The sequence below is a fragment of the Sesamum indicum genome, linkage group LG2, assembly GCF_026168435.1.
Source record: "Sesamum indicum cultivar Baizhima isolate 11 linkage group LG2, ASM2616843v1, whole genome shotgun sequence".
Classification (NCBI taxonomy): Eukaryota; Viridiplantae; Streptophyta; class Magnoliopsida; order Lamiales; family Pedaliaceae; genus Sesamum; species Sesamum indicum.
The window spans coordinates 1,375,179-1,396,995 of record NC_142658.1 but is presented as its reverse complement, the minus strand read 5'-3'; the positions used below and the strand labels follow the sequence as shown (position 1 = coordinate 1,396,995).

Below are 21,817 nucleotides of genomic sequence, written 5' to 3'. Positions count from 1 at the left end.
CTTTAGTTAGGACTCTATTCTTTATATATAGTCTCATATCTTTGTACCTTTAGAACGAACGAGGGAGTTTAGACGAATAAAGAACGAGAGAGTTTAGATGAATAAAGTACTTAAGTTTTTTGGATGAATGAAGTCTAGTTTTTCCTTCTATAATTTATTGCCATGAATATACTCTGTTCCCCACACCTCAAATTTTAACAATTATCCGTCATGATTAATTTTTTGGCACTTTTTTTTCCTCATAATTAACTAGAGATATATATTTTTAAATAAAACCTTGGACAAACTCTATATATATAATTGGTCCAAAAATGTAAACTAACACAAGAGAAAAATAAAACGAAATTGATGCATTACTTGACTTTGTGGCCTATAATAATTAGTGATCAAATAAATAAAAATGAAATGCACAGTTAAGAAATTCTCTAGAATTTGAAAAATAATTAATAAACATGATCAGTAATGATAATTGTGATGAAGAATGCATGATGAATTATTGATAATTCTCAACATGCAGCCAAGAACATGCCGTTAGGTAGAGCAAACCCCAGTGGGAGTACTCGCATGTTGTCCCCTTTCACTGTATTCACCGTTCACACTTGGGGAAAATGTTACTTTTGTCTATACTTTTAATGGTTAAAAATTAAAATTTGTGATAAATATTTATTGTTAGCTATAGTTAGATAAAATCGATACAATAATTTAATTTATTCACCGTAGAAAATACATTTTTCCATGGTTATGAACCATGCAAATGAAAAGTTAATTATGACAAATATTTTAGCTACACTCGTAAAAATTACAGCTAACAAACGATTTTAATTACGGCTAAAAAATTACGAATTATTTTCTTTTATTGATAGAAAGGATAATTCCTTGCTGCGAGCCTTCTAGCACCACCGTAATAAGTATATCACATCTATTTTAAATTGATTTGATTCGATCAAACTTAATTGGAATAAAAATTTTCTAACAATTTCCCATACTCTTGTGAAGGAATCCAAAAATCGAGGCACACAATATTTCTTAGGGCTTTCTAACTTATTAATTTCTTCACTGTTTTCATCACTGAAATTAATAGTTATATACAAAATTAACATGTTGCATGGTGGCTAGATCCAACGTTAATGCGAATAAGAGTTCGATTGCAATAATAAAATCAAAAGGTACAGTTGTAGTCGATAATTTGAATATTACCAAATTTCTTAAGAAACCATTGTTTGCAACATCAAACGTAATATGTAAAATCATAATGTGCATTCAACCAATCAATCTTTGTTGTCTACGGCAATAATATTAGTGGAATCTTAGAGTGGTGGTATATATCAATAGTTACCAAATTGTTACATTTTTCACCCAAAAATGGAGAAAGGGACCACTGTGGGCACTTAAGATAAGGGGTTTGAGCTTTGAGGTTAGGCACACCTACTCATCACAAGATTCAAACTGTAGCAGGCGGAGGAGACAAGACACAGCCGATATAAAAGATGATGATGTTATTCAGTTGTACCTCTCCACCAACCATCTACGTACATGTGGTCTGTTAAGGTTAATTAATATAGTAACTACAAGTTTATTAAAAAGACATGTGGTCTCATTCTTTAGTGGTAATGAAATGACTTTTCTACCTTGATGTGATTTTTGCCTCCATAAGTATACTGTGACGAAAAGTATTCTTTCGGGGGGGGGGGGGACACGGCAATGGTGGTGGTGGAGAAGAATACGAGAAAGATGTGAAAGTAACTCTTACTTGGATGATTCCCCTGAGTCGAAACAATGGGGCCATATATATATGTACCAAGTTGCCAGATTTGACCACTTCAATCAATGTGTTTTTCCTTTCTTAATAGCAGATGATATTTCAGCACCTAACTAATATTAAAATTACAAAATATATAATTAACACAATTAGGATAATCCATTAAAACTGTCATTAATCAATCATATATAATCCAGCCATTACAATATCCTAAAAAGTTGTGCAGAAGGACCACTAACGTTAACGTTGCTGAAAAAATGAACAACTTTTAGTCTTCATAAATTAAATATTATATAAGTATCACACTTCTTGATCCCAACAACTTTGTTGGTTTTCGTGGCAAAAATTTAAATTATAAATTGTCTAATCAATATATCACCCTTTAATTAATTATAATAAAGTTTTTTAAAATGTGAATTGTATTATTTTACCTAATTAATATCTAGTGATATTTAGCGGAAAGATATGTATTGATTAGATCCATGAGCAAGTACTAGTGCATGTGAGTCCAGAATTGCATTATTGGTAATGCTGCGAATGCATGAACAATAATGGACCATAATTGTACCATTTCTATACTTATATACGCACATGCTTCTTATGCAAACATTTTACTATTATTTCCAACATCATAATTACAGATAAATTCTTATCTAAATTAGATAGGTTATAATGAATTATCAATCACGGAGTCAGTATCATATGATTAATCACTTTATTCAAACTGTATACTAATTACACGATAAGTATATTGTATTTATCGTATAATTAATTTAAATTCGACTAAATTCAATATAGATTGAAATTTCCCGTAATTACCTTTCCCACGAGCAGTAGGTTGTCGCATGTATGTCTATAAAGTGAAACCCCTGGCCCGGACCACGTTCTACAATACATCAGAAGCTCCTGCAAGAATATTCACAAAAATCATCTCAGTTTGCCTGATCAGTTGCACAGACTACAGAGCATGGCAACTTCTTCAGCCAGGTGCAACTGTAACTTCAACTTCCCAGCTCGTTATTGTACGCCTCCGCCTCCGACCACCCTCTCTTTCAGTCCCTTGCAAAACGCCGTTACCTCAAAACATAGGAATCAAACACATTTTCAAGGCAACAATCTTCGGCTGCAATGGAGCAACGTTGGTAAAAGGTAATCTGTATGCTGCAGTATTACTGTCACCATCGACTGATGTTATAATACATCCATTTTTTGGACTACTTACGAACAGATATTCTTTGAATTTTAGGAGATTTGTGGTTTACTGCAGCAATGTTCCACCCGAAGCTCCGTTGCCTTCTGAACCATCTTCCAATTCGTTGTATGTTTAAGTTTCGTGTATATATAATTCTGAATTTTTTGTATACTTGAACTGATTCTTGGAAGAGATCCTTCAGACAGTCATGATCTAATGCTGTGAAATGGGTCCTTCTTGCAGCATAAATCAGATCCTGGGAGTACTAACGACAATTGTTGTCCCATTCCTGAGCAGCAAATTGGGGCCATTTTGGATCTTCAAAAGTAAGACTCATGCGAGAGTAAAACTCAATAGATGAACAGTCAATTGTTTGCAATAATTAGCTGACGTTCGAGTAATTGGTGTCATGTGTAGATAAAATTGAGAGTACAGTGGAGACGGTGGAGCAGATTGTGAATGTGGTGGAGAAGGTGGCGGAGCAGGTGGACAAAGTGACGGAGGATATCACCGATGATCTTCCTGAAGGCAAACTCAAAGAACTTCTTGACTTTGTTGAAGACATGGCGGAAAAAACCGCTGATACTGCTGATTCAATCGGAGATATTATTGATAAGGTTCAGGAGGCAGGTGAAAAGTTGGAGTCAATTGTGGATTCTCTTGATGGTGAGGAAGAACAGACCCCCAAAGTTGCAGATATTCAGAAACAGACAGTTTGAATTTAATTAGTATTTGATTCATATGCTTCTTTTCCACTTTTTGTAAATGCAACTTGTCTTTATGAAGCTCTTCTTCTGGTAGTTGGACAACAATTTAATCACGGCTTGGGTACAATGAAAAACAATCAATTTGGTGTGTCTGAAGATTTCAGACTTTTCAGTGTAATAACAGATGAAGAACAAGATTTGAAACTAAGGGAAAATTACATCATCAAAGGCGCACAGCGTTTTCTTAATCAAATGAAAAGAAATGGAGGGACAGCAGTTCAAGCTCATATATATCCGTCAGTGCTGTTGAAGGGTCTTCCCCCTTTTATCCCTGAAACACAAAGCACAAAAACGTTGATCGGAGTCCGACGTATGAATAGCAGAGCAAGTAATGCAAGGATTTTACATCATTGATGGGAACCAGTTGATTGATATGAAATGAGTTAATTACCATCTGGGAACTTCACCACCAGTGAGTCGCTGTAAGAAGATTCCTTGGTCAAGTAGTTGATCACGGTCTGTGGAACAGCCTTCATTGGATGAATTATATTATGCCTTTTTGTCAACTTCAGACACTTGATATAGGGAAATGGAGATGGACTTTGCTCGAGGAGACGAGGATCCATTGCAAGAACCTTAATTTCCACAAACAAAACAGCACAAGTTCATTATGCTGACCGAACATCATTGTATAATGCAAATTCTCAGTAACTTCACTGACAGGACCTGTAGACGTAATTGAATTACCTCTATTGTGTCCAAGGTTAATGTAACAAATTTTGCATTTCCGAGTTGTTGAAGCATCCTAATCAAATTCAAGGGCATCTTTGTCTTGATATCATCTGTATACGGTGGTTCAAGAACCGCAAAATTATCAAAGTACACCTCCTCCAAGCAAGGAAAATCCATCTTTGGGCACACCAAGGAAACATAACCTTCATACCTGAATGAAGTTAGACTCGGACTTGAGATCAGTTCCATCTGTAGTTCCCGTGAAAAAAACGGATCTAGAAACGATATTTCCAAAATCCTGAGCTTTGGAGCAGAGATGATTAGCCCAGACACCTGACACCGATGCAGAGTCAACTTCTCCAAACCAGGAAAGCTCGAAAAGGGCTCCCTTGAAAAACTATAAAGATCATCATTGAAGCTGAAAGTTTCGAGACAAAGGGTCTTGAGGTTTGGTAACTCAAACGACTTTGGTATAACAATACTGTCAATATACTGCCTCAGCCTGAGTTCCTTTAGCGATTTACTAGCGAAAAGGCCGTTAGGGAACTTGACAGGCGGAGAATAACAATATGCATCGATATCAAGGTGTTGAACACCGTGATTGATTGCGTAATCCAGGCATTTCTCAACAAATGCTGAATCTGTGCCAGCCATGTGGCTAGACGACAGTTTGAATTTGGCAACATTGGAGCTGTGATCGCGTTGAGAAAGGAATTGAGTCACGAAATGCATGAAACGAGGCATGAAGCTTTGGTTGTGATGTGACCAGGCCAAGTCCACGCCACTTTGGACGGCCAGGCGTCTGAAGTTGAAGTCGAGATTAGGTAGGGAAGTCCAGAGGCTTTTCCATCTTTTGGATAGAATGCTTGTCTGAACAGCCTGTTTGAGGTCGATCCAGGAGAGGATGTGTTGGAGAATTGCATCGGGTAATTTGCTGATTCTGTCTTCTGCCATTTCCTCTTTTTGATGCGTTCGATCAAACTTCTTACCTATGTATATATGCAAGTTTTCTTTATTTCTCTTTGACTGATTCAACTTTCTTCTATTACTGGTTTTGCTCTTTTGCATAACGCAAGCATTGCGCTGACTTTCAAGTCTACTGTATAATGTTTGTAGTTATTGTACGTGTTAGATCACATTCGATGGGGAGGAATTAGGCCCAGAACCCAACTTCAAGACTACCCTAAAGTGAGCGAGCAAGCAGGATTAGTCCAGATAATAGGCCTGAAATTAGAGTCCAGGAAGAAACTTGTTTTCATAAGCAAACATTCTGGGCTTTCTCCCAGTTCTTATCAGGCTGAGTTTTCTTGAAAAAGACAATTCAGAGTCTGCTAAGGCCGTGTTTGGTTCACTTTCTGGTGCAGAGCACTGTGACCTTTATGTCTATAATGATCAACAACTCTGGACTCTGCCGATTCCCACATGCAAATGCTGCAGTTGATATAAAGGCTGAAAGGAGAAAATGCGAAAAGGGAAGTAGGTACAAAGTCAATAACACAGCCAATAAAGAAGCAAAAAACACAGAAAGTAGCCATTGATAATGTTATAGTGTGTCTACACATTCTTGATACTGATAGTACCTTAAACTTTTCAGGTATGCAACTCCAACCCATCATCTTTCCGGGCCCAACCTGGATTTGGCATAACTAAGTTCTTCTTCAAATGGGTCGGATCTTTCCACTTGGGCCCATCTAGAATCTTGTTGTTATAAATCCATTGTGACCGTCAATTTATCGAAACATTAATTATGTTATTGCATCAATATCTTGATAAATTAACGGATATATTGATATTCAAAGATAATAAAATAAATGACAATAAACTCAAATTTGAGTGGAAAAAGAGTGGGAGAGAAGAAATATTTGATTAGTTTATACATGCCCCCATTAGGAAAAAAATGCAAGCAACCCCCTGTGATATGTAAATGAGCAAATTATCCCCCTATGAAAAAAAAACTTAGCAATTTACCTCGTATTTTTTAAAATGCAGTAATTTACCATCTTGTATTTTTTAAAAATAAAGCAATTTACCCCCATAGATATGGAGGTAAATTGCTTCATTTTAAAAAAAACACAGGGGTAAATTACAATTTCTTTTTATAGAAAAATAATCTGCTCATTTACAATATCATATAGATAAATTTCATTAAACCCCATTAGTGGATCAAAAAATAATACTAGGAAACAAATGCAAACTTCCCCCAAACACAAATCTGTGTCCGCATTGTGTTGTCCTTGTACTGATTCTTGACGTAAAAATGCATGGTTGGTCTCACATCACATGAAAAAATTTCTGACTCTGATGCGTGTAAATTTGTGGAAAAAAACAGGCGAAAAGGGCCCAAATCCCCCACCCCATGTGTGACTTTATCTTCACTGTTATGGGGATTGCACGGCCCTGATCAAGATTTGGTCCTCAATTCATATGCTTACAATGTGAATAATTCCAACCACTAATGGAGTTTTCTTTTCTTCAATTTTCCTTCTCTTTTTCTGGGGAGTTGGGGGTGGGATGGGGTGGGGTATGGGGGTTTGGTTTGGTTCAATCGATTGTGGCTTCATTCAATGGATTAGGTCGTCTGTTGTTGTTATGCAACAATCATGACCCGTGTGTGTGATCTGTAGGTAGGGTTGAAAAATAAATTAAACTATTTCATACATATTCCTTGGAAATGGATTTGTGAAACTTAAGAAATTAAATTCAAACAAAATTTGTTGTTCGAAAATTTTTCAAGCTTGGTTCGAGATCGATTCAAAAATAATAGTTAAATTATTCAAACTCCGCTCATGTTCAATCCAATTAAAGTTGGTTAAGAAATTAAAATACATGTCGTCAAGCTGGAAGAAATATAAGTAGCAGAAACACAAATATGGCCACTTTTCTCAATTTATTCAAAAAAATGATATGAAATTTCATAATAAATAAAAACATTAATTAATTAATGTTTCTAATCATTAGTACGAAGAGAAAACCCTAATAAAAATTGGGATGGTATTATTTCATGAGTGGTCAAAGCAGATCCAATCCATGATATTCATGATCAGATTGAAGAAAGATTTGGAAAGTTCGGAATGAATCCCTAAATTATATACATAAAATTGACAAGACATGAGTTGTGGGTTTCCAACTTTGAAGATATAGTGTATGATGAAGGGCCTACTCAAAAAGACGAAAAAAGGAAAAAGAAAAATTGTAATTAAGAATATCCCATCTTTTCTACTTTAGTTTTAATTTGTTTGGTTTATGACAATTCAATCCTTAATATTCTTTCATCAAAACATGCGATTCAATTCTTGTTAGGTTAATATTCCAATGATGAAAAAAGGTTGTCGTAGCTATTTTTAGGCTTTGTACGATTTGATTTAATACTATCAAATTTAAAAACTAATTAAATAACCGAAAATTACTATTAAAAAGTATATTATATTGTACCTATAATTATAAGACTCGAATTCATTATTTTTTAATTATAATGTATCAACCTTATCACGTACGAAATTAATGCCTCATTCGCCTACTTTTGGTATTTAGGTGTTTTAATAATATGGTGCATGGTAATTATGTAACTTGGGATGGGAAAAATATGAAAATTCCTGTCATTATGAAAGTTTCAGTTTGATGATAAAATTATAATCAGCATATTGGGATCAATTAATATTTATTACGATTATTTATTTTTAATTTAGGATCAAAATTGAAACTAGTTGTTGAACCATATATCAATGTGAACTAAGTCATTTAATTTAAATGCCACCTTTCTTGATTTTTCTTTTCTTTTTTTTTTTTCCTCTTCCTATTGTGCTTTTAGGATAGCTTTTTAAATCATGATTGTGTCTTGTTGATCATAACTTGTACATGCGATGTAAATTAGGCACATGCACCTCTTTAATTTTTTTTAATTAAGTTATACCAACAAAAATTATTAAGACAACGATGTCTCAATTTTTTTATTTTTATTTTCTAAAATTTTTAAAGATTCTGTAAACAGTCAATTGGTGGTTGATTAATAGAGTGTAGCACGTCTTGTCAGATTAGTTAGGCAGAAATCCAATTATGTGACATCAAGTTAATTATGGGATCAATTCATAAATTTGATTGAAAACGATTCCATCCATCAAAATAATTGAGTTCAATTCACGTAATCTGCACCAATTTGTCAAATGCAAAATCGTGTAGTTTCATACCCTAACAGAAGCCGATCAGGTATAAACGAAATTTTTTTGAAGAGGATGTAAGTATTATTTCAAAAGCCCTTTGAAAAAAGTTTAATTTTACATGTTCAGATTAAGTTTAAAAATAATTGAAAAAGGAGATGATATATATATATATATATACTCTTTTTAGAAAAAATTTAATTTTAATTCTAAAATTTGATGTCATATATGCATGTCGCATGATATAATTAAATTTATAATTAGATCCGACTAATCTTTTATCGATGGCGATAAACGACTATTACAAGAAATTTTAATTACTGCAATTAAGTATTCCATCACTAAAAGTTCATTATTACAAGGAAAAAGAAAACAAAAGGCATTGGCTATAGTGCAAGGAGAGAAAATAATTAAGCAACATCATATTAATTAAGGATCAAATTGAAAAGAATATATAATAATCCCAAAAAAACAAAGGGAGTTACATTTCTTAATTAACACAACATCAATGGCCACACATGTTGAAGAAACCCTTCAAACCAAAGACAAGAAATCAAAGTCTTAATTAATTTTTTACACACTTAATTGACTCCATATATATATATGTATATATAAAGGTTGATATGCTAATTAAACCTTAATTTTTATCAAGACTGTGGAGGGTAGATAGGTAATAATGTAATCAAACTTTGTGCTTAGGGCACTGATAGCACTTGGCGAAGAGGCCAAATGTGTTGATTTGGTGGACGAAATTGACCATACTAGCCCACCCTCCAAATCCGAAGCCAACTATAAACACCCATGCCACCACAAATATGTTCATCACGTACAAACCAGTCCACCCTCCAACAATTCTTGGAGCCCTCTCCACTGCATTCTGTCAACATTTAAATACAAAATAATATAAGTTTATATATATAGTATGACATTTTAGATTTAACACGAGATTGCTATTTTTTATCGAATAAAAACACACTAATATTACCCTCCAAATAAAGAGAAAAATGTGATTTTAGTCATGCAAATATTGAGAAATTAATGGCAGTTTTAGTCTTATACGAATTTATTTTGATAATTCTATCATGTAATTTTAAAAAAATTATATATTAAGGACAAAAACGATTGAAATATGCTACAGAGGCCGGAAAAATTCACATGACATGCACGCTACTTTTTGTCCTCAATCTATGAAAAATTTAAATTACAAGACAAAAATGTCTAAATGGATTCATGAAGGACTAATTAAATTGTCACCCCGCATACTTACGGATTAAATTGTAATTTCTTTCGAGCTTTTAATAAAAATGAAAGTTTTATTTTCATTAATAGGAAAAGTTTTTTTTTTAAAAAAAAAAAAATGTGAAATGAGAAGCATGATGAGAATTAGGTAGGTTTAAGTGGAAAAGGCATTCATTGACAATATATCACAAACCTAAACTTTTTTCCTTCATTTTCTTGTTTAGCTTTATTATTAATTATTTCCCTGATGATCACATGAGAAGGTGTTGTCTATTTCATGAGCTGCCTAACATGTTGAAAGTGGTAGCTCAAGAATCCCTCTAATCTACTTTATCCAATAATATATACCTCTCTGGCTGATGCGGAAGCAAAAGTGATCATATGTGCCATGGCCGGAATAATGTAGACGGTGAAGCTAACAAGCAGTGATCCGACGGTGGAGTTGATTGGCCCGAAGAAGGGGAAAATAATAGCTAGGAACCATATGGGAATCACCACAGGTAGTCTGGCTAGGGCGCGCTTGAACAGACTCTTAGTTTTGTGTACGCCGATGAATTTTTCCCACACGAAGTACAAAGGCGTGCACGCGAACCCAAATGTTATGAACTACGTACAACAACATTTATTTTATTCAATTATGAGATAAATCCTAAGAGGGAATTATGAAATATAATCATATATAGAGTTGTACTATAATTGATGATGATATACACCTGATGAATGAGCATGAGGATGACAGCAGTGTCTCTAAATCCAGTTCTTGGGAGCAAAGCTAAAGCGTTGGATCTGTTGAGGAGCAGATCTCCAAAGGCCCAGTAAACAGCACTAGCTGATGGAAGTGTTAGTGTTAGCACATAAATTGTCGCCATCAAGTATATTAGCTTGAACTTTTGTGGCTTCCACATTGCATGCATTATTTCCCTACACAAAATAAAGAAAATAAATCATATCGTATCATAATTGTAATTATTTTTATTATATATGATTCATTACATCATTCAATACGTTTCATTTCAAAAATTGATTCAAATCAACTAATACGTTCAAACGAGACCAAAAATAATAATAATAACAATACTATATAGAAGTAGACATATACCCATCTTTTAATAAATTCTCTTTCGCCTACACTACAAGAAAATAGAGCGTGTATATATATGATGACAATTAATTAGAGACAGAAAATAATTCGTCTCTGAATCTTACATATTAGCGACGAATTTTAGAGAAAAGTAATTTCTTCTTAAGTTAGTAATAAAATTTTAAATCAGAGACGGATGAGATATTTAGCCTGTGTTTTACTTTCACTAAAAAGAACTTTACACCCTTAATTCCAGGAAGCATGTTTCATCTTTACATGTGTATCAGAAATATATGTATATAGAAGAAGATGATGGAGTGAGGAGATGACTGACACAGTGACAGCATGGCCACCAAATGTGTAAAGAATGTTGGTAGCCCCAGTGAAGTAGAGAACCAATCCTGCTGGCCCTGAGTGCTTCACTCCTTCAGCCTTAATTAATACACTCAAATCAGGCCAAACTTCCACTTTAATATATACATACGTACCACAATTAATTAATTAAGAATATGCATGTAATAATATGAAAAGAGGTGGGTGGGTAGGTGGGTACCTGTCCGTGGATGAGGGAAGCTATGGTTAGGTACCAAGCTGTGTAGGATGTCATAATAAGGCCTAAAAATGACCAAATCCTGTAGTTGTGGAATGAAGGGATAAACACAGTTGTTGCACAGCATGCTCCAAATATGTAGGTCCATGTTCTCTTATCAAGATTGTCATTTATGTAGTATATGTTGCTGCACCATATGACCAAACCCCCACACACAAAGTCATTCAAAATTAATGAATGTTGCAATAATTATTACAAAAAAGTAAATGGAAGTACGTACGTACCTTGCACATGCAATGAGCTGAATCACAGATCCAAATAGAAGAAATGTGCAGTTGAAAAAGAGGCCTATGTTTCTCCAGTGTTTCCCCAACAGCCCATCAAGAACTTCAAACCACTGCAAATTAATTTCAACTATTAATTAATTAACAAGATTTCATTTTGAAATTAAGCGATGGATCGAAGAAGCCCATCTCATCAGTTCAACGTAACTTATACCTGAATGACATGGTTTCTGAAATCAACCTTCTCCCTCTCCTTTCTAGTTCTGTACTCAACATAAAGCACACTGATAAGGTAAGCAGTCCAACTCCCCATCAGTCCATAAAACAATTGGAATAGAATCCCAGACACCATCCCAAGTTGTGAGAACGAATAAGGTAGTGTCAGCAGCACTTGGGCGACCTACATATCATCATCATCATCATTACCACGTACATGTATATATATATATATATAGAGAGAGAGAGAGAGAGAAGGTTGTGACTTGTGATATTGGGAAGAGAGAGATCAGGAACGTACCTGATTGGAAGCACAGCTGAACCATGCATCATAAACAGAACCACCATTCCAGAAAATCTTTGACAAGGTGGTCTTAGCAGCAGAGGTGGTGGACTTCCCCTCATCATCTTCTTCCCTCTCCATTTCTACGTAGTTACCCGCAACTACTGTCTCCACCTTCTCTGAAGCCATTGCTGCTACCTCTGCTCCAGATTTTTACCACTAAAGCTGTCAAGAGTTGTAGGGAGTTGCTCTGCATATATATATAACACTACTACATGATCAATCAAGGGGGTCTTTTTTTTTTTTCTTTTTTGGTGGGTTGGGGGGGGGGGGTAGGTTAGGGTGAATGTGCATATATGATATGTGTGCTTCTTTTTCTTTTAACTTTGCTTACTTTGTTGCAAGCCAATGTGTAGTGTTTGTTGAGCAATGATTGGGTCACCCATGAAGGGACCTAGTTACATTAGCTTTTGAATTTTCGGATTGAATTTTTATTTTAAATTTATTATATATATTAATTAAAAAAATAGAATATAATTTAAAATAAAAAATTTAATTCGGTGGGCTTAATACCACCTCACCATCTAGTGGCAGTATATTATCTTCTTGCAATGTAAATTAATTAATTAATTAATTATTAGTATTAGAATATTAACAATAAGCTACTAATTTTTCTTTCTTGGGGACCCTTTTTTTTTTTCCAATTGGATGGAGGGAGACAGAAAATGGGCATGTCTCGGCCATTGGAATTGTGTGGAAATTACATAATATAAAATTAACAATTTATTTCTATTTTTTTGTTGTAATTTACAAAAAGTTTGAAAAGTTTCTGCTCTGATCAGATATGCCGGGAAATAATAGATTACTTATAAGAGTATTTATAAATTATTTACTAACATATTCCTCGTATCAATATAATAAATTGAACCCATAATTATCTAATCACAGATAAAAATGACGCAAAAAATTATATTTAATAATTGTCTCTCACTTATATCCCTATTTTAATTGATACTCTAAAGATGTTTTAGCAATAGAAACAATTCTTTTTTAGTTTACCATTGAAATGTGTATAATATGAATTATTAACTGATTAATTATAATACACCACAAAAAAAATGAATGACCACTACATCCCAACTAATTTCAACAATCAAACTCCATTTATTTCTTTTGTGGGCCTAAGGGTAATGGGCCTGAGCCGCATGATCCCACGAGCGGGGTGGCCCACAACAGCACTTTCCAAACCCAAAATTATTTTAATGCTCTCATGAATATACGCAGCTGCAGAAAGCATAAAGGCATAAAAAGAAAAAGAAAAAGAAAAAAAGTTGGTTAGATTTTTATTTGTAATTATTATTAATTATTTAGAGGAGAAAAATTAAGAAGAAATTAAGGAAAGATGGAGAGAATGATGGCGTGTGGGTAGGGGTAGGGGATAGGGGTTTAGTGGTAAACATGATTAGTGGCACTGGCACACGTGTGCCAACTGGATGAATCCACTAATAATTCCTTTTTGGTCCTTTTTTTATGTCTCAGTTTTTGCTTTTGGTCCCCCAAATTAAGTTCTACTAATCATGATCTCCAGGATGGGGGGTTGTTATGATAATAATAAAGAAAAACAAAAGATTGGAAAGAGTGATGAAGCGTATCTTCATTAATAATCGTTCCAGTAATTCTATGGATTATGTTTCTATTGTGGAGTTTTTTTGGTGTTTGAAATAAGATTTTTGGCTAAAATCTTTACAGATTTGTTGTGATTTTGGAGGTTTCTTTTATTTTTCTTTTTTTTGTTGTGGGTTTGTGAAGTAATATCAATCAAATGTTTCTAATACGATTATGAAGGTCATGATGTCATGTATATTTGTTAGTTTTTTATTATAAAAATGATGTCACTGGTTCACTCACATTGTTAACATAGTATCGATTCATGTTAGACAACTCTTCCCAACTATAGTGGCCTTGTGTTAGCTACTTGAGATGTTGTTATGTCTAGTGCTGTAGATTCGTGCCTTGGACTTGACTATGGATGCTAGGACAGGATGGTATTTTGTTGGGACGAGATATTGATGTAATGACACGGGCTGCCAAGCAGTACATGACATAGTGATTCATAAATGCCCGCTTATTAGGAAATATCAGATTACTGGTGAATGTATAGGCCATAGGTGTATGGATGGAGTATCTTTAGTAGGTTCTCTGTATGTAGGCATTATTGGTTGTTGTCTTGGCAGCTTGGGATTAAGTGTGCAAGGCATTGTGCAAAACAATGGATGGATATGCATGGTGTGCACACATGGAAATGGTGGACGCTATTGTGTGGGTTGAATTGGTGTTGTGCGAGTAGCACCTGTGTGGGATTCTCACCAAGATGATAGATGGTGAGAGCAGGCAGCTTCTCATATGCGGGATTCCTCAACATGACATTAGATGGTGCATACAGGATTTGCCCAACACAGCGTGCGCATAGTTCCTCAACATGACATTAGATGGTGCAGACAGGATTTGCCCAACGCAGCGTGCGCATAATCAGTAGGTTCCAACCGACTATCAGCATGGCCAAGGATTGGTGATTGCCAGCAAATTGAGATAAGAGACGATTCAGGCAGGCATATAAGAGGCATTTTGCAGGCAATAGGTGTTATCTTACTCAAGACAACTATCTATCACATGGTAGAGTTATTTCCAAGAAAGCTAGGGCAATTCTAGACGACTTCTTGGTAGTTTTCCTAACAATTGGAGATGTAGATTGCAAACCTAATGTATGTCATATTAATTGGCCAAGACTTGCACATTTTTGTAGAGTTAGTAAGGGTTCATTATGTCCTTGCACATTTTAGCTGTAAAATCTGCATTTTTGCGTTTATTGATGTCAGTGTTACTAAAGGCTGATTGGCGTGTAGGAATCAAGCCGCACAGCAAGCGGCAATATTATTTCTGCTGCCGAAGCCCTTGTGACAAGCTGTCTAACAGTCTCATTCTTCAAGGTCAGTTTGGGCAATTTCAAGGCCTGCTAACAGGCCCATAAGAAGTTTGTAATTTCAGAGTGGCCCAGAACAACCATTGGGCCGAACCATTTTTCATTGCCGTAAACACACAGTAAATGAAAATAGAATGAAATGGAGAGACTGAAAAACTGAAAAATTTTGCATTTCTTAACATCTGTGGAAACCAGTAGAAAGAAATAGAGATGCATCAGGATAAAAGTGGAGCAAGGAAAATGAGAAATTTAATCAATCAGAAAAGATTTTGTGCCACTTACAGTTGTTATTACACGATACCACAATAAATAATGGTAAAAAATATTGAAGTATGGGCTGTTTACTTCCATAAGAATACTACGAAGGCATCTCCCTATACGCACTTTTGTGTATAAATATTGTAACATGACACAACCAATCCTCAAAATTTCAAATGCTGCATTCAGCCTCAAGCACATTGGCCATGGTCTCAATGTATGTAGATTCTAAGGGCTAAAAATTTTGGGATAAATCATCAGACACTGATGCACAGAAAAAGTAAATCATAAGGGTAGAAAACCTGTAAGCTCCAGCTATCTTCTACTGTTAGGAGCCTTGGCCTTGTTTAGGTTGGCAAGTTCTTCAATCAGCTTCCTCTCTTCACCGCTTAGTCGTTTTGGAATCTCAACTTGCACCTTAACCAGCTGGTCGCCCCTCATATTACTTTTGTTCAGAAGGGGTACCCCTTTTTTGGCCATAACGAGGGTTGTGCCGGGTTGGGTACCCGCTGGAATTTTGAGGTCTACCATCCCATCTACTGTAGGCACCTTCATTGTTGTTCCTAAGATGGCATCTATATAAGAAACCTTGCAAGTGTAGAGGATGTTTGTATCGTCACGTTTCAAAACCGGATCAGGAAGAACATCTATGATAACAAAAAGATCTCCTGGGGGGCCACCTCTCCGTCCCGCATTACCTTCGGAACGGACCCTCAAACGACTCCCAGAATCCACCCCAGCTGGAACTTTCAAGCTAATACGCTTTGACTTCCTTACTCGGCCATCGCCGCTGCATGTGTTGCAAGGAGTGGAGATTTCTCCAGTTCCCCCACAGGTGGAACATGTCATCACTTGTTGGAAGACACCCAAAGGAGTCCTTGCTGATGAGACGACTTGCCCTTGACCACCACATGTGCTACATCTAGATGGCTTTGTTCCTGGTTTTGCCCCTGATCCATCACATGTGCTGCAGCTCTCCAGACGGGCTATTTCAATCTCTTTCTCGACACCAAATACAGCTTCTTTGAAATTTAGAACCAGATTATAGACCTGATCTTCACCTTCTGTGGCTCGGTTGCGAGACCCTCTTCCTCCCATGCCGCCCATTCCGCCCATGCCTCCCATGCCTTCAAATAATGACTCAAACAGATCAAATGGGTTGCTGAAATCCTGTAATTGGAGAGCTGATGTTAGAAAGTTTCAACACAGAAGAAACCGGTACTCAGGAGCCAGTACTTTTTAACTTTCACATCATCCTATGATTTTCAGTCTCCGATTAGCAGAAAGACTTACCCCCATGCCCATTCCAGCGCCTTTTAGTCCAGCCTCCCCATACTTGTCATAAATGGAACGTTTCTCATCATCTGATAAAACCTGTTACACAGTTTGTAATTAATTTATCCTGTTCTATGCTTCAAGGAGCATGCTCGGTAGTCAGTAAACAGTAATAAAACATTTACATCTTTCAGCAGTCAAACTATTCTACCTCATAAGCATTGCTAATCTCCTTGAATTTATCTTCCGCTCCAGCTTCTCTGCAGTTGAGATGAAATATTTTCAAAACTACATTTTAAATGGTGGTTCTTTCACATGATATGCATGTTGCTCAAAGTAAAATTCACATGTTCTTAAAGACAGAGATGAAACTCCTCTGTGACCTGATGGTGCTTTGCTAGATTTAGAGAGAGTGGCAGTTACATGCAGTATTACCAGCAAAACTAATGCCATGTTTCACGACTTTGAAAACACCTAGTACCCAAGAACCTGGTTTATAAGGTTTTTCCTATTCTCTTTTTAGCATAAGATAGCAAAACAGGAAAATGATTAGAGAAATTATGATAATTTCCTCCAGATATGGTCTCAGTGAGAAAGATCAGTCAGTGTCAGGCCTTCTCCATCACATAAGTGCCACGCAACAACTAGTTAACATAGTCGGTATGTAAGAAGCCAATTCCAATATTCCACTTCACTTCTACTAAGCAGCAACTAGTTAACGTAGTTCTCGGTGCTTATATTCTACCTTTAAAAAGGCTGGAAATGCAAGCCATGTATATGGAAAAACAAAATAAACATCAACCTCTATGTGATCGAATATTTCTTTCAAACATGAGTTAGACAAGGTATCAAACCTTGCTGTTGAAACGCAAACAAGAGTATGACTTACTTGTTCACATCTGGATGGTAGCTTCTGGCCAGCTTCCGATATGCTGCAGAAGAAGAAAACACATAAGAGAAGCCAAATTCAAATCCTTTGAATCACATTAATCCATCAGGAATTGCAGTTACCGAAAAGAATAAAGTTAGTAGTTTCAAAACAGTGCCGGGAGGAATATTATAAAAGGATTTCAAAGTACGATTCCATCCAGTGGTGCCCCGTAGGTGCAAATAGACGAACCTCAATAAATTTGGAGAATGCAAAGAGAGCCCCAATTTTTCAAGGGCCAAAGGAAAACGCCCCGTAAAGAAATCCACATATGTAATCACTAACAGGGCTCAAACTTAACGACCAATAACTTCCAAGTGCAGAACTATATATGCAGATTCTAAAATTCCAGCTTTCATAAAAAATAATTCAGCATGCAATCAAATCGTAAAAGAAAATATAGAGCATTACCATTAAAAAATGGGAATATATAATAGAAAATAGCAAAGAAAAAAAATGATCCTGCATGCAAAAGATACACAGGTGATTCTCAAAGGGAAATTTGAGAATCACATAAAGGAAATATTACGGCAGAGGCTAAAGCATGCAAGATTCCATTGAATAGCTTCAGTTATAAACACCGGATGCCATAAGTGGAAAATCACATTTATTGCCAAGAAAACGCACCAGGAACTACCTTTCTTCAAACATATACGACTGAAATAATCCGCGGTAGGCCTTTAATGCATGTAAAAAGATATTTTGATGCAATAGTTAAACGTTGACTAAAGGGTCAAGGAAAAGAAATCTGCAGATTCGCAACTCGATGGGGAACACCAGACTAAAAGATGGCCAAATCAGGAATGAGGAACCCATAGTATTTTAATTATTTATTTATTTTTCTAATTTAGATGGAATACATAGTCAATGGCATTGTTGGTTGAGGTGAAATGCTATAGCATTGAAGATTTTCAGCCATGTAATCAAGATAAGATTTTCAATAAAGTCATACGCATGCTAAATAAGAATCAATGTAATTTACTCACCACTTTTGATCTCTGACTTGCTCGCATTTTTTGACACACCAAGCACGGAATAGTAATCCTGTGGGTGTGAAAGGTAGTTAAAGTATATTTTTCTATATGGAAGGTAACAACAAAGGGCTGAAAAAGTGTTATAGACTTGTTTTCTCAACAAATATATATTAACTGTATGGATAGCCATGTGCATGCATGCATCTTTTGTTGGGTGTGTGTGTTGGGGGTCGAGGGCAATGGGTTATATGAGATACCAAAACAGAGTCCAAAAGCATCTTACTCTGTCAGCCCTAACAACAAGCCGTGCTCCTCTTCTCTGACACGGATTGTTGTATGACCCTGAACTGAAAAGTGCATTCAAGGATTCTTGAGAAAACAAGGTTGAACTTGGTGATGCCAGTGATCTGATCCTACTGCTTGATGCACTACACAGAAGAACCAATTGCATGAATGGCAGACTCTTCCTTTGAGCAACAATGATAAAAGAAATCGTGCGACATAGTATAAAAACATGGTCCAAACATTAGTGGGAAAAATGAAAGAGAACCAAAAGAAGAAGAAGCCTTGCTATCTCTTGTCACAATGTAGCTTAGTGGCAACTAGTTCCGATACCCATCAGTCTGATCCTATTTCAGAAATGAATGAGTTGGAAGATTTTACACTATGTTATTCTCGAATGGACCTAAGTTGCTTGATTGTGTTTACCTCAAGTAATACTTCCATACACATACCAGCCAAGAATATGCTTCTTCCAAAGTCATCAATTTAGTACTTATTTGCATAGTTTATAGTAGTTAATGATCACGTTGATCCATACCTGGATCTCATGATATAGATGAAATCTTAGTTACTCTCAACAGAAAACGATAATGGAAAATAATTCATCTTATCCTATTTCTAAAATTCTCAAACAAATCTTTACATTTCACTGGAGAAAAAACAGCTCACCAGATTTATACTAGTGTCACGAGCCTTATACCCAAAAAATACAGAAAAGAAAAGGAAAGAGCCAGTAGCCAGTAGCCAGTAGCTACACATCCACCAAAATAAGGAAAGCACCCAGATAAGAATAGAAAAAGATGAAAGCCATGACAAACTTAATGCTTACCAATGCAGCAAGGTTGACACTTTATTTGAGATAGAGGGCCTTATTACAGACTGAGGCTGAACTCCCCACCGGGTCACCCATGTGCTTCCAAAAGGTATGATTGCCATCCCCTGCACATTCAGGGCAGTAAGATGCCGAATGTGGATGTTGCGCCCACAATTTAGAATTAACTAACTAAGCCAAGTCAGGAAACAGGGACATCGCAGTAAAATTACCACTTTAAAAATATGGATTTGTGCGGAAAATCAACCTCGACAAGTGGCAACAAGATGATTAATTTAAATTTGGACGTCAGCAGTTACATGAGAGAAATGATAGCGGAATTTATTCAGCCGCCAACACATTGTTTAAATGCTTCTGTTTTACTTTGTCATGGAATTTTGTTAGCTTCAATTGCCGTTTTGTGGAACGGCTTGGTAATTGCTTGTTATCAATTTTCAGCTTATGTTCAGGAATTATGTTTACTCTAATTCTCTGTTTTATCAATTAGCTTGAATTGTTGATGTTGTAGAACATTTGAGCAACATCTCTACGTTCAGTCATAGAAGCCACAGCATAACCTACGCAGCTAAGTAGATAACGTAATTTGTTAAACCTTAGGCAGCCCGCAGCCGTCACCTGCACCTATTAGGATAACAAAAAAGCAGCGTAAAGCCAAATTATACGAACAAAAGATGCTGACAAATCACCGAAAGTATTCTCCATAACTTTTCGGAAATAAAAACTTCAAAATTTAGAGGGTATCTTTTGTTTCAACTTTCCATGGAACATACACACACTTTTTTAAGTCAATAAAATTAACACGAGTTCACCAACAGACTGGTTCGTGTCTGCTATATCCTAGAAACCCACTTCAAGATGTTTGCCTCCTCACCTTCTTACTCTGAAAATTGCGCTACTGGCTCTGTGGCCAGTGTACGGAACAGTGTGTGCGACCGTGTAATTCTTGAAAGGAGACGCTAACGATGAATAATCGTCAATTGTTACCTTTAAAGGTCGCCCTCCCGAAATTGGTGGCCGGAGGTGAACCTGGAGTCTCGAACTAACAAGAGGTTGGAGAGAAAGCTTGAAGAGCGAGAGAGAGAGAGGCTAAGGCGCTTCAACATATATAGGGCTTTCACACTTGGGTCGGGTCGGGTCGGGTTTACTTGGTTTGACAGGTCATCATTTTTCAGGTTATTGGGTCATGGACCAATCCAACCCATTTTGCCCAAGAAACTTGAAAGTTCTAAGTAAATATGAACAATTATTATGGAAAATAAAAATGATGTTCAATTGAATTAATTTATTTTATTTTTATAATTATTTTTACATTAAAATAAATCACAATTTTTATTGGAAAGATAGAAATAATTAAAAATAATAATAAAACAGTACCAAAGTAATTTTGTTTCATGTACTTCTTAATACAAAGCATATACAGATATTTGTTATATGATGAAATAGTTTTTCAATTCAACCAACATAATATATTTAAATAATAATTAAGAAAATCGATTAAGAAGATTTTGTAACTTATTAGCAAAACATTAAATTAATTATTATGTGTCCATTATTGCCATTCAATAAAAATGTTGTAATTACACTCATGATATTTAAGTCAAAATTTAAAATTAATCACTGATTACCACATTAATGGTATATGAATTATGTTTTAAAATAAGCCCTTTAAAGTATTTAAATTAACCCGTCATAAATAGAAAATGCTTTATTCAATTACATAATTTGGGTTCCTAAACATGAACAATGAGTTGCTTAACTATCACAATACGATATTTATATAATAAATAGTTTTTAATGTTTTAATGCATTATTTATAATTATCATCAACACGCTATAAAAATTTAAGGTTTAAAGGCAACTTTCGTCTCCTAATTTCAGGTCATTCTCGTTTTAGTCCCCTAAGTTATTAGGATTCCATTTTAGTCCAATAAAACTAAAAAAATCTCAATTTTGGTACAAATTTGATTGGAAAGTTGAGTCACTCGTCGGAAAAAATCACATGTCAGACATGTGACTTTTTAAATTGGGGTTTGCATTGTGATTAGCTGAAAAAGATGATGTGGTGAAGGCATGGCCTGAAGTTAGGGGACT

The 21,817-nt window shown here is 35.6% G+C and overlaps 4 protein-coding genes across 4 annotated transcripts; 1 reads left to right on the top strand and 3 right to left on the bottom strand.

The window, feature by feature from the left end:
- The first annotated feature begins 2,627 nt into the window (after positions 1-2,627).
- On the top strand, positions 2,628-3,768 carry LOC105176650 (uncharacterized). Its single transcript, XM_011099522.3, has 4 exons — positions 2,628-2,908; positions 3,006-3,077; positions 3,195-3,277; positions 3,369-3,768. Exons 1-4 carry the CDS (start codon positions 2,727-2,729, stop codon positions 3,668-3,670), a joined length of 639 nt encoding a protein of 212 aa, XP_011097824.1. The 5' UTR covers positions 2,628-2,726; the 3' UTR covers positions 3,671-3,768.
- Positions 3,769-3,836: 68 nt separating this feature from the next.
- Positions 3,837-5,911, bottom strand: LOC105177740 (F-box/LRR-repeat protein At3g26922-like). Its single transcript, XM_011100987.3, has 3 exons — positions 4,406-5,911; positions 4,110-4,293; positions 3,837-3,989 (listed from the first exon to the last, which is right to left on the bottom strand). The coding sequence occupies exons 1-3, from the start codon at positions 5,456-5,458 to the stop codon at positions 3,943-3,945; spliced, it is 1,284 nt and encodes a 427-aa protein (XP_011099289.2). The 5' UTR covers positions 5,459-5,911; the 3' UTR covers positions 3,837-3,942.
- A 3,043-nt stretch (positions 5,912-8,954) lies between these two features.
- On the bottom strand, positions 8,955-12,476 carry LOC105176641 (auxin transporter-like protein 3). The gene is made up of 8 exons (XM_011099511.3): positions 12,216-12,476; positions 11,913-12,098; positions 11,699-11,811; positions 11,418-11,601; positions 11,199-11,296; positions 10,497-10,704; positions 10,132-10,389; positions 8,955-9,421 (listed from the first exon to the last, which is right to left on the bottom strand). The coding sequence occupies exons 1-8, from the start codon at positions 12,384-12,386 to the stop codon at positions 9,227-9,229; spliced, it is 1,413 nt and encodes a 470-aa protein (XP_011097813.2). The 5' UTR covers positions 12,387-12,476; the 3' UTR covers positions 8,955-9,226.
- A 2,928-nt stretch (positions 12,477-15,404) lies between these two features.
- LOC105176636 (chaperone protein dnaJ A7A, chloroplastic) lies at positions 15,405-20,862 on the bottom strand. Its single transcript, XM_011099507.3, has 8 exons — positions 20,711-20,862; positions 19,724-19,833; positions 18,896-19,040; positions 18,625-18,682; positions 17,600-17,642; positions 16,922-16,970; positions 16,729-16,809; positions 15,405-16,605 (listed from the first exon to the last, which is right to left on the bottom strand). Exons 2-8 carry the CDS (start codon positions 19,828-19,830, stop codon positions 15,751-15,753), a joined length of 1,338 nt encoding a protein of 445 aa, XP_011097809.1. The 5' UTR covers positions 19,831-19,833; positions 20,711-20,862; the 3' UTR covers positions 15,405-15,750.
- Between the last annotated feature and the right edge of the window lie 955 nt (positions 20,863-21,817).

Coding starts and splice junctions, on each gene's coding strand:
- LOC105176641 (XM_011099511.3), bottom strand. CDS start 12,386: ATGGCTTCAGAGAAGGTGGAGACAGTAGTTGCGGGTAACTACGTAGAA. Junction 11,812..11,912: donor TCAGAAACCATGTCATTCAG/GTATAAGTTACG, acceptor ATTAATTTGCAG/TGGTTTGAAGTTCTTGATGG. Junction 10,705..11,198: donor GGTGGCCATGCTGTCACTGT/GTCAGTCATCTC, acceptor TATTTTGTGTAG/GGAAATAATGCATGCAATGT.
- LOC105176636 (XM_011099507.3), bottom strand. CDS start 19,830: ATGGCAATCATACCTTTTGGAAGCACATGGGTGACCCGGTGGGGAGTT. Junction 19,041..19,723: donor GTGTCAACCTTGCTGCATTG/GTAAGCATTAAG, acceptor TCTTCTGTGTAG/TGCATCAAGCAGTAGGATCA. Junction 16,606..16,728: donor GCGCTGGAATGGGCATGGGG/GTAAGTCTTTCT, acceptor CTCCAATTACAG/GATTTCAGCAACCCATTTGA.
- LOC105177740 (XM_011100987.3), bottom strand. CDS start 5,458: ATGCAAAAGAGCAAAACCAGTAATAGAAGAAAGTTGAATCAGTCAAAG. Junction 4,294..4,405: donor TAACCTTGGACACAATAGAG/GTAATTCAATTA, acceptor GTGGAAATTAAG/GTTCTTGCAATGGATCCTCG. Junction 3,990..4,109: donor GGTGGTGAAGTTCCCAGATG/GTAATTAACTCA, acceptor TTTGTGTTTCAG/GGATAAAAGGGGGAAGACCC.
- LOC105176650 (XM_011099522.3), top strand. CDS start 2,727: ATGGCAACTTCTTCAGCCAGGTGCAACTGTAACTTCAACTTCCCAGCT. Junction 3,078..3,194: donor GAACCATCTTCCAATTCGTT/GTATGTTTAAGT, acceptor TCCTTCTTGCAG/CATAAATCAGATCCTGGGAG. Junction 3,278..3,368: donor GCCATTTTGGATCTTCAAAA/GTAAGACTCATG, acceptor TGTCATGTGTAG/ATAAAATTGAGAGTACAGTG.